The sequence below is a fragment of the Panthera leo genome, chromosome C2, assembly GCF_018350215.1.
Source record: "Panthera leo isolate Ple1 chromosome C2, P.leo_Ple1_pat1.1, whole genome shotgun sequence".
In the NCBI taxonomy this organism is placed as follows: Eukaryota; Metazoa; Chordata; class Mammalia; order Carnivora; family Felidae; genus Panthera; species Panthera leo.
Window position 1 is genome coordinate 79,104,139 of NC_056687.1, and position 12,397 is coordinate 79,116,535.

The 12,397-nt window shown below is 41.1% G+C and overlaps 1 protein-coding gene across 9 annotated transcripts in view; it reads right to left on the reverse strand.

Annotated features, from left to right (window-relative positions):
• Positions 1 to 12,397, reverse strand: part of LOC122229688 (LIM domain containing preferred translocation partner in lipoma) — a 680,467-nt gene that overhangs the window by 241,745 nt on the left and 426,325 nt on the right. For all 9 annotated transcript variants that reach the window (XM_042955071.1, XM_042955069.1, XM_042955072.1 and 6 more), the window contains one exon: positions 9,324 to 10,013. In XM_042955071.1, coding sequence (XP_042811005.1) covers positions 9,324 to 10,013 — 690 coding nt within the window. The remainder of the gene's footprint in view (positions 1 to 9,323; positions 10,014 to 12,397) is intronic.

Genomic DNA, 12,397 nt, shown 5'->3' on the forward strand with positions numbered 1-12,397 from the left:
CGCCCCAGTCATTCTCTATTATTAAAAGAACTTACAACAGTGATGGGGAGGTCTAAGGTTAGGTGTAAGTAAGCTCCTTTTGGCAATAACTGTCACACCTTTTAAAGTTCCTTTATACTTCCGATCTCACCTATCTTGAGTCAATGCAGAGGGACTGTGGTATAAGAAAAGAACATTAGTTTTCACTCAGATGTGGCACTTACTAATTGAATAACTAACTCTTCAAATCACTGTAATGTTTCGTGCCTCAGTTTCCTCATGTGTAAATTTAAGGAGTTATCAATAATTCTGAAGGTGACTTCTATGTCTGACAGTTTCAACAGGCTAATCTAGAGAGTTGAAGTGTAAAGGTTTATTATTTTTTTCCACTTTACATTCTTCAAATTTGTGAGAAACTATTTTGTCAACCAAAAAGCACATCTTCCAAATATAGGAAGGTGATGGATAGACTCCTGCAATACGGGAAAATAAACAGCTGAATCAACAATTTATTTGAAGAGGAAATGATCAGGTAGAAAAGCTTAAGGAGTCTTAAACAAGCTTGCAAAACTGCTAAATTTAACGAAGCCATATGACACAAGGCCAATAAAAAAACAAGTCTATATACTAACAGCCAACAACTGCAAATTGAAATTTTTAAAAGTACCATTTACAACAGCATTCAGAATGTGAAATACTTAGGGATAATTTAGCAAAACATGTAACACATTGTTGAGAGAAATTAATAAATGCATAAATAAAATGAGAGCTATACCATGCTCATGGGTTGGAAAATAACACTGTTACAGTATAAGCTCCTTTCAAATTGATCTATATATTCAAAAAAATCTGAACCAAAATCACCTCAGGCTATTTGTGGAAACTGGCAATCTAATGTTAAAATTTATATGGAAATGAAAAGGACTTAGAATAATCAAACACTTCTGAAAGGAGCTTTCACAGTCTCGTTACAAAGTCTACTGGAAAAGTCAGCAATGAAGGTAGTGTGGCATTGTCTTAAGGATATATAAGTTAGTGGAATGGAATATAAGAGTCCACATGAAGCCACACGTGTATTGCCAACTGACTTTTGTCAAACATATCTAGGTCATTCAATGGAAGGAAAGACTTTTCAACAAATCATGCTGAGAAAACTGAAGCCAATGGGGGAAAATGAACTTTAAGCTTTATCTCACACAATACACAAAAATTAATGTGGAGTGAATTATAGCCCTAAATTTACCTGTAAAACATCTAAACGACAAGCCTAAAATAAAATCTTTGTGACTACGAGGAGGCAAAAATACCTAAGGGAAAAAATAGCAGCACCGACTATAGAAGGATAAAAACATAAACTGAACTTGATCAAAATTAAACACTCTTGCTCTTCAGAAAACAACATTAAGGAAATGAAAAGTCAAGTCATGGACCAGGAAGAAATATTGGCAAGGCATATATCAAAGGGCTCTTATTCAGAATACACAAGGTACTCTTACAACTCTCAATAAAAAGAGAATTCAATTAAAAAATAGGCCAAGAATTTGATGACATTTCACAAAAGAAGATAAAGGATGGCCAAAGAAGCGCATAAATAATTAACACTCACATCATTAGTCACAAGGAAAATGTAAATATAAAGTACAATTAGATATAGCTATAAAGTCTGAAAATAGGTACAATTAAGCAACCACATGTTGCTAGGCTTGAGGAGCAGCTGGAACTCTCCTACATCACTGATGAGAAAGTACAATTTAAGAAAACAGTTTGGCAGTGTCTTATGAAGTTAAATAGTTGACTACCTGCCTCAGAAATCCCAGTTCTGGGTATCTGACAAAAAGAATAGGGGCACCAGGGTGGCTCAGTCGGTTAAGCTTCCCACTTGGGCCTAGGTCATGGTCTCACCATTCCCGAGTTCGAGCCCCATGTAGGGCTGTGTGCTTGCTGACAGCTCAGAGCCTGGAGCCTGCTTCTGATTCTGTGTCTCCCTCTCTCTCTTCCCCTCCCCCACTCTGCTCTGTCTCTATCTCTCAAAAATAAATAATCATAAAAAAAGAATAAAAACTATGTCCATACAAGGACTTGTACATGGATGTTCATAGCAGCCTTATTCGTAATTCAAAATGAAATTAAAAAAATGACCCCCAGGGGCGCCTGGGTGGCTCAGTCGGTTGGGCGTCCAACTTCGGCTCAGGTCATGATCTCGCGGTCCGTGAGTTCGAGCCCCGCATTGGGCTCTGGGCTGACAGCTCAGAGCCTGGAGCCTGTTTCGGATTCTGTGTCTCCCTCTCTCTCTCTGACCCTCACCTGCTCATGCTCTGTCTCTATCTGACTCAAAAATAAATAAATGTTAAAAAAAAATTAAAAAAAATGACCCCCAAAAAGTGAATGGATAAACAAAATGTAGTATGTTCATGCCATGGAACACTGCTTAGCAATCAAACTAAATGACTACTGATATGCACAACAACATAAAGAAATCTCAAAAAAATATAGTGAGTAAATGAAGACCTGACACAAGGGTGCCCGCTCTGATATGATCCCATTTATATGGAATTCTGGAAAGGATGAAAATAACCTACGTTCAAAAGCAGGATGGTTGCTTGGGACTGAAGTTAAAGGGGACTGAAGGCAGCAGGGCATGAGGGAGGGAGCTCTGTGAGGTAGCTGAAATGTTCTTTAGACTGTGTTGGTATTTGTATGGGTACATACCTGTGTCCAAGGTGCACTGTTACATGAATTTAGAAACACACATTTTATTGTCTGTAAACGAAACCTCTGAAAGCTGATTAAAGAATATGAATCAACAAGTCCATGGACACTTGGCAAGCAGGGGACTAAAAAAGACTGTGTACGTAGCAGCATCCATGTACACATGCATAGTCCAAGAGGAATGTAAAATATCAGCACCACAGTGAACATGAGAATCTATCCAGCTACTCTGGATACTGAGTTGCTGACATGACAATGCTTGTATTACTGAGGTCACCTAATATGATCTGGTGGGGTAGGTTTGGGTTCTGACATTTTGCTGAATAGCCTGTTAAGTTCTAAGGAAGGGCTTCCTCATTTTAGTAGGGCATGAGAAGTTTCTTGATGCTTCTTTATTAAACAAGAATGTGCTAAGAATTGTGTTAGTTACTCTGGAAGAGACAGGGTTGTTCAGATAGGGTTGTTCACCATCTCTATCCCCTAAATCAGAGAGTTCAGGACATGCTGGGGCCCAGTTTAGTGGAAGATTGATACATGCATGACTCTAGTAGAGTAAGAGTGGGAAAACTTCACAGGAGAGGGTGAAATACTGCACGACTTGATTTTACAAAGAGAAGGCATCGTAAGAGAGATGGGCACTTCAGCTCGGTCTTAATGGATCACATGAGATGCACAAGTATTTCATCTATCTGGCGGAAGGTCTGAGAAGGCATTGAGGGAAGGAGCTCTACGAGGAAAGCTATAGAGATGAGAAATAACTAGGAATGTAAGTTCTCAGTTGGAAGTCAGGATGTTTCAAGGGGGAGATAAACTTGGAAATCCAGACTGGGTTTCAATTCATTCCATAATGGGCTGGGAAATTTGGAAAGTTTTTTTGTTTTTTTTTTTGTTTTGTTTTGTTTTTTTTTTTTTTAAATGGCAATTAATGACCAGGGCAGAGCTGTAGGGTAGAAAGATTAATCTGATAATATGTATAGGAGGGACGGGTGTGGAGAGAGACCAGAGGTGGAGACACCCAATAGGAGGCCATTTCAATAACTCAGTTGAGAAATTAGGACACCTGAACTAGGAGTCGCAAGGATATTTACTTAAGAAACCAGATTTGAGAGACAGTGCGGTAGAAACAGCAGGACAAGTTATATGTATGTGATGTGGAAGAGGAATTACAGTCCTAGGGCCCTAAGCCTGGATGCCCAGCAGGGAATTAGCCGGTGCTTCCCCTCCGTTTGATGGTCTCATGGCCACAACAGCTCTCTCTCTCTCTTTCTCACTCTACCACAACAGCTGGAGCCCATTTACATGTCTGACAGCGAGTAGGGCCATGGTGGCGCCATGTCCAGCGGCTGTCGATGCGGATGTTTGATGCTCCCACTATCCAAACACCAAAGCATGCTGACATGCATGGCTTCCCCGGGGGAAAGTATGAGGACAATATTCAGAAGGTTGGAATCATGGCTCCCGTGAATTTGCCAGATGACCTTCACAGAGTGACTCTCGGTACTGATCTTCTGAACCCCTGTGAATTCTGTAGGGGTCCGCAAAGCACTTTGGGAACTGGAATACCCCGTATAGAGGGGGATTACTAATATTCTTGTCCTCATCTTTAGATGTACAGGTATTGGCACCTGTCCGGAGGCATCTCTCTGCATTCATCCCTCTCCCCACCCTAACCATCTCCTCTTTTTGCTTCTCTGATCCTGGAATTGAGAGCTATTTTGCACAAGGATGACCATAAAGATAGTTTTTTTCCAAAATGCCACCAATTCCTTGCAATATACCCAATATGTACATCCATCTCCTAAAGTTAAACATTTTGATAGTACTGGAATGTTTGAAATACTACTATGTCAACATTCTCAAACATTTCCTGAAACTTAACAAATTACAGGACCCTTTACCGCTGACCCCAGGAGTTCACTCCCTCTGTTCTCTTCTCCGTACCATTAAATATTCCCCAGATCCTTTTGGATGTTAAATGAAGAGCAGTGATCAGCTCTGACTCTGGATAAGAAAAACTCTGCATTGGATTTATTGAAAAGTGGTTTGCCGATCTCCACACTCTCACCATGGTGAAGGGTTTCCCAAGGAGATGTCAATACTAGATGATTGCCGAATTTAACCTAACCCCCACACTATGTGGGCCCTCACAGCTTTCCTGGGATGCATAGCACCGGTGCCTTTCACACACTGTGGGGCAAACAGCGTCTCTTTTACAAAGTTGAGACTGACGAGGGTTAGATTTGTGACAAGGAAGTGGGTATAAAAATGATCTACCCTCAGGTCACCGTGCACCCAAGAGTAATGACTGGCCTCCAGGTCCTGGTTCTAGGGCTTTCAAGCTGCCCCACCTTAATCTGAACGCTGGAGAAAACGCACATTCTGTCTCACTGGCATGTGAAGACAACGCACATAGGACGAGAGTTCTGGGAACTCCATAGTAGCTAGCAGATATGAGCTTTTATAAAAGAGCCAAAAGAAAAGATTCCACTGTGCCTTTAAGAGTGTTTCTAGTGGGAAAGGAATATTTCTCTCTCATAAAGCCTTGCTTATAACAATATTTTTCAAGGAACTCAGCTCAGATGGTCCAGGAAGCGCATTATGGTCTACTGTAGCATGCAAATTCACTGCTCAGCACATTATGGGAACATAAATATCATGATCCCCACACTCCGCAGGTTTTCATGTGGCCTCCTTCCTTCCTTCCTTCTCTTCTTCCTTGCCTTTCCTTTCCTTTTCCTTCTGCTTTCTCCTTCTCTTCTTTCCCTCTTCATTTATATTGTAAGGAAATTATAGCAGCTCATCTCAAATAGAGGAGAGATTTCTTTCTTTCACTTAAAACGAAACAAAACAAAACAACGTCTTCCTTAATGGGCTCAATGTCAAATTCCTCAGAACTTCTGAATGTAACAAAAGAGAATTGTTCTAAGGTACGAAGGTATTTTTTCCACCAGTGACTTAAAAAACTGGAAATAAACGAAAGCCAGGGAAAAGCTGAATAGTCCTCACTTGGCAATTATTCAGCCCTTGGAAATTTCCAAGCCCTCTGCAATCATTAATTAATTAGTGAAGATGATGTTCCACTTTACTGAGGCTGGGAGCGTGACATAAAGAGGTCTAGAGGCTTTCCCCAAGCTGAAAGAGGAATGTCAAGGGAAGAACTGAAATGAGAATTAGAAGCTCATTTCTCAAGCCAGTAGTCACATCACTAAGCCAAGTGGAGTCAATATTGGGACAATAAGGTCCTCTGTGCACAGGTGCAGTTGAATACAGCAGTGTTCTGCTCAAAGACCAACTGTGGAAAAGCCCACCCCTTCATCCACCAGTGCCCCCACAACACACACAGGAAATTTCTGTAGCTTCATCAGCCTCTTTCCCCTTTCCTAAAACACAGACAGATGGCTAAATATCAACCTCCAACCACTCTCCTCTATAGTCGCAGCAAAAATCCATGATTTAATTTTCATGATTGAAAGGCACAATATGATGTCAAAAACACATGACACTGTTGAAAATAAATATTTCCAAGAAAATTTTTAATGACATGAAATTCACTGATATCCAGAATCCGTAATAATGTAGACCACCTCGAATAATTACCTTCTCCCATAAGAAGGAAAGTGAAATGTCATGCTTTTGGGGGAGTGGAGAATCAAAGTTCACTCCAAGAGCCTGAACAGGTTGCTGAGGGCAGATCAAACATTAGTGATGATGCGGCTCTGCCTGACACCTTAGATCCAGGTCTTGCACTGGGTCCTACACCCATTCCCCCTACACCAATGGATTGGTTCCAAATGTTGAACAGGCACTATCTAGATAGCACCTCATGACATGATAGGTAAATAGGAAACTCGAAGACTGGCTCAGCACTTCTCAGCAGATGATTCCCTCCACCAGATACACTTTTGCTCTGTTTCATGTCTGCTTCCCCCCGTGGGGTGATGGGATCCTTAAACAACTCAGGGCCCACCTCTTTCCCTCAGGAACATCAGTCAGGATGCTCTGGGTAAGGAAAAACTGCATGCATAGCTGAACTTACATGGTGAAGACAACTGTCCCAACCTACACTTTTAATCTTCCATAGGAGAATTTGTTTCAGTTGTACCAAAAGCAAGGGAAAGTTCAATAACCCCATTTTGTTCTGAATGGGTGTTTTCAGGTCCAGGAACGACCACTGCAGACATGCTGTAATGTTAACAAAGGGCAAGCCTATCCAGTGTGGCTATTCTTGACAAACTTTATTTAAAAGCAAAACAATAGGGGCACCTGGGTGGCTCAGTTGATTGAGTATCCAACTTCCACTCAGGTCATGATCTCGCAGTTCGTGAGTTCGAGTCCCACATCGGGCTGTATGCTGACAGCTCAGAGCCTGGAGCCTGCTTCGGATTCTGTCTCTCTCTCTCCCCTGCTCATGCTCTCTCTCTCGCTCAAAAATAAATAAACATTAATTTTTTTAAAAATTAATGCAAAACAAGGGGCACCTGGGTGGCTCAGTCAGTTGAGTGGCTGATTTCAACCCAGGTCATAATATCATGGTTTGTGAGTTTGACCCCCATGTAAGGCTTTGCACTGACAGTACAGAGCCTGCTTGGGATTTTCTGTCTCCCTCTCTCTCTGCCCCTCCACTGCTTGCTCTCTTTCTGTAAAAAATATAAACTTTAAAAAATAAAAACAAAACAAAAACAAACAAAACAAAACACCCTTAATAACATTTATTTTCTTTTTTTAATTTTTTTTTAACATTTATTGATTTTTGAGACAGAGAGAGACAGAGCATGAATGGGGAAGGGTCAGAGAGAGGGGGACACAGAATCTGAAACAGGCTCCAGGCTCTGAGCTGTCAGCACAGAGCCCGATGCAGGGCTCGAACTCACGGACCGTGAGATCATGACCCGAGCCGAAGTCGGACACCCAACCGACTGAGCCACCCAGGCGCCCCAATAACATTTATTTTCATGGAGGGAGTTTGAAAAGAAAGGCCTCCCAAGAGTAATGTTTCGAACACTTAACATTTTAACTTGGAATCTTTATGTTGAGAATGACCATGGCTGGTCCACTTTTGTGTAATGAGCATTCATAAGGTTACCGGGTGCCTCCAGATACTCACAGGCCCCCCTGGGAAGGGTTCTTTTCCTCTAAAGAACCTAAAATTCTTTTGGAGCACCATTAATAGAGCATATGTTTTCATGTGAGAATCAGGGTTTAGTAAACATCTTACCTAGAGAGTAAGGATCTGACAGATTTTTGTCATAATGGTGAAAATGTGAACAGGTATATCTGGAAACTGACAATCTTGAATGGGTAAAGGATTATACACACACACACAGATACACACATGTGCTTACACACACACACACACACACACACACACACACACTTCTATAATCCATCTCAACAATTACAATTACAATTCAACGTGTAGCTAATCAAGGGCTCTACAGTTTCTTTTTTTTTAATGTTTATTTATTTATTTTGAGAGAGAGAGAGAGAGAGAGAGGCAGAGAAAGAATCTTGCATTGTCAGCACAGAGCCCTACATGGGTTTCGATCCCACAAACTGTGAGATCATGACCTGAGGCGAAATCAAGAGTCAGACACTTAACTGACTGAGCCACCCAGGTGCCCCAAGGGCTCTCCAGTTTTTGATTTCTCACAGCTCTAACCAAAAGGGTGGGCTCAGTTCCAACCAATAACTGGAGATTAGCTTGGTTTCTCCATTGCCTCCCTTGCAAGTAATTCTCCTTGGATCCTCTTGTCAGGGTGGGAAGAAACATCATCATGTTGGTTCTAGTACTCATGGAAAGTCCAAGTTGTAGGTGAAGAGGTATGTGTAGTATTATGTCTTAACTATTCACAGGAAGTAACGATGCATTGACTTAAAAGCATATATGCTTGCAATTAAATCAAACCAAAAAAAAAGATAACTGTCATAAAGGATTTTTAAAAGTTTCTGAACACAGTTAAGGCCCACAGACTAAGATTCTTCCTGGAGGATCAGTAATGGGGATAAATAAGAGGTAATAAACAAGTTCCATAATACTGCAGCCCCCTTCACCTCACCTACCAAGGGGCCCTTGGCCACTTGTTCTGTCTCAGCAGCCCTAGGCTTGTTTGCCCTAAGCAGAACCCAGAGTGCCAACTTTGCTTGGGTTCTGAGCGTCTTTACATGAGCCTCATGTGGCCCTGTACATCTCTTACCTACAAATATGGGGACCTCCTGTCCCCACTAAGGTACAAGATGCTGCATATCTGTTTAGAGTCCAAGCACATGCAACAGCTAAGCGTGAGGAAGTTTCTGACCCACAGAGGGGCGCTTTGACCAACAGGAGACAAGAGCTGGAAGATAAACTATTTTCCCATCCTCTCCCTGAACAGATTGTCCTGATCTGCTCATACGGTCTTTTGCAAGATGATCCTTCAAGATTGAACAATTGGCTGTACTGGATATTAAACAGTAGCCACATGATCCCACACGTAGGATCTCTGCCTTTTCCTGCTTCACTCACGCTCACCTGGGACTGTACTTTCTAATGACATAAAAGGAGCACATACACTTTTGCCTTAGGCTCTGCTTTCTGGGGAAGTCAGGCCAAGATACACACTCCTTCAGCCCCATCACTATGTTAATGAGTTCCCTACCTTTTGTTGCAGTGGCGGTGCGCAGGGCACTGAAACAGGATCTGTGATATAGGTCTTCTTGGGCCCAGTAACTGGATACATCCCGGCTGGGTTCTGGTTTCCTGTTCCAGAAGGAGTATACCCTTGTTCCCGCTTCCACGTATTCGGATGCCCTTGTTGACCGTAAGCTGGATCAGAGTCATTTTTGCCCCCATAGCCAGGCCCTGATGGGCAATAGGCTTCATAATAGCGTCCTTGGTTGGGGGCATACCCATATCCAGGCTCCGGTTGAAGTCCTGGTGGTGGAATATATGCATAGTCCATGCCCCCCCGTGTTGAAGGAGGTGGGCACTGCCCAGAGATAGAAACTGGTTGAGTGTTATAGCCCTGGGGTCCTGGGCCTGCGCCATAAAATTGTCCTGATGAAGGAGCAGCCATGTAATGAGAGCTGGGCTGGGCTGACTTCACCTGCACGTTGAAGGTAGGCCTTGAAGGGGTGGACGCCGTAGCATAGGAGGCGGGGACTGGTTGAGGCTGGGGTTTTAGTGTTCCAATTGGTGCCACAGGGATGGGCCCTGCCTGGGGTGCAGGCTGTGGTTTCAATGTAGACTTTTTGGTTGCTGTTAGAGGGGGTTGGTTTGGTATTACCATTCTTTTATGTCCTGTGACAGGGGTAGAGACTGGAGGAGAGGCAGTCGAACTAGTAGAGCCCTAAAGGGGGAAAGAGAAAAATAAAAATAAAAAAGATAAAGATTACTGCCAGTGAAAAATGAAAACACATAAAGGAACAAATATTAGTAACTACTATTCTTATTTTGTATCAACTCTTATATGGTTCCTGCCTTCTTTTTTTTTTTATTTTTTTTAATGTTTATTTATTTTTGAGACAGGGAGAGACAGCATGAATGGGGGAGGGTCAGAGAGAGAGGGAGACACAGAATCCGAAACAGGCTCCAGGCTGTGAGCGGTCAGCACAGAGCCCGACGCGGGGCTCGAACTCATGGACCGCGAGATCATGACCTGAGCCGAAGTCGGACGCTTAACCGACTGAGCCACCCAGGCGCCCCTATGGTTCCTGCCTTCTAAGAATTCACAAACCAACATAAAAATCATGCGCACTTTTGTGTACTAGTAATGAACAATCTGGAAAAAAATTAATGATTCCATTTACAATTACATCAAAAAGAAACAAAAATACTTAAGAATAAACTTAAGCAAAAAGGGCAAAAGACTTACATACACTAAAACGTACAAATGCTGCTGCTGAAAAAAATCGAAGGCATAAATATATATAAGACATCCTGTGTTCATGGATTGGAAGACTTAATATTGTAAAGATGTTAATACTACTCAGAGCAATCTATAGATTCAATCCAATCCCTATCCAAATTTCAATGGCAATTTTTTTTTACAAACATGGAAAAAATTCAGCCTAAAATTCACATCAAATCTCATGAGATATGGATAGCCAAACAATCTTGAAAAAAAAAAAAAAAAAAGAAGAACAAAATTGTAGGTCTCACACTGTGCAATTTCAAAACTTAGTACAAAGTTACCATAATCTGCACGGTATGATAGTAGCATAAAGACAGACATAGACCGACAGAATAGTATAGAGAGTCCAGAAATAAACTCTTGCATACATACACAATTAATTTCTGATGAGAGTTCCAAGACCATTGGTTTGAGAAAAGACACTCTTTTCAACAAATGGTGAGGAAAACTGGAAATCCACAGGTAGAAGAATGAAGTGGGACCCTTACTTACACCATATATAAAAAGTAACCCAAGTTTTTAGCTCTAAATGTAAGAACTTAAAACTTAAAACTCTTAGAAGAAAACACAGGCGGAAAAACAATAGCAACTTCTTGACATTGGATTTGTTAATATATATAATATATATGTATATATATGCATATATATGCATGTATATATATGCATATATATATATATATATACATATATATGCATATATATAATACTGAAAACACTAGCAATAATAAACTAAGCTAAACAATGCTATCTCAATCAGATCAGATTACCAAAGATATAGTCAACATACAGCAAAAAGGAGGTACTAGAGAAAGAACAGGAGGACTCTGCAAGGGTACAAAAAAAAACAAGTAAATCAAAGAGGGGTGTTGAAAGAAACAAACACTCCCAGAAGAACCAAAAAGATGCTAAATTTTAGAACGAAGATTCCTATCAAAGAGTGATTTACCAAAGATAACCCAAATGTAGACTGTTCCTCCTTTTCTAACTTCCTGATTTCCATTGCATTCATTCATTCAATTCAGAAATACTTACTGAATATCTTAAGAATGTTTAAGGACACAAAGATTGGAAGATCTCACTGCCAAACTATGAGAACTTTTGGTTAGGCTGGGGATAAGTAAAGGCTCAGAGAAAGCTTGGAGATTCAAACATCTGTCCTTAGGCATTAGTCTACTATGGATCTGGAAATATGTCAATGACAGAATGTTTTAATTTTGCTCTGAGTTACTATGATTCGATTTGTTGATACAACAAATGAATGACCACACCCTGATTTTGCTGTTTATTAATTTCCAAGAGAATTCACATATTCTTAGGAAGAGGGGATGTGAGGCCTTATGTTACTCTAATGTCATTTACCCACACCAAGTCACTAGAGATATATAGCTGTGGGAAAGATGCCGCTAACTGCTTCTTCATACCTACTCCCCTTCTTCACTACTCAAAGAATTTCTATTTTATTTAGGGTGACAATGTCCTCACTGAAAATACTTCTCTAGACTACAACCAGAGATAGAACGTTGCCACGGGACACAGTTCTGGCCAATGAGACATATGCTAAACATTTTAGGGAAAACAAAAATTCTCCTGATAGAAGGAAGCATCACCCCTACCTACCTTGCCAGTTTCTTCTTTCCTGCCTGGTTGGTGGATGTGGGGCTGTAGATGGTACAGCTATCTTGCCCCCACCATAAGATGCAAGTCTATCAACTCAGATATATATAGCTTTCTGATGATCTACACTGATCCAGAGATAAAGATTAAAACACTCCCAGAGATATTTGGTTGACATACAGTAATTCTCAATGGAGAGAAAATCA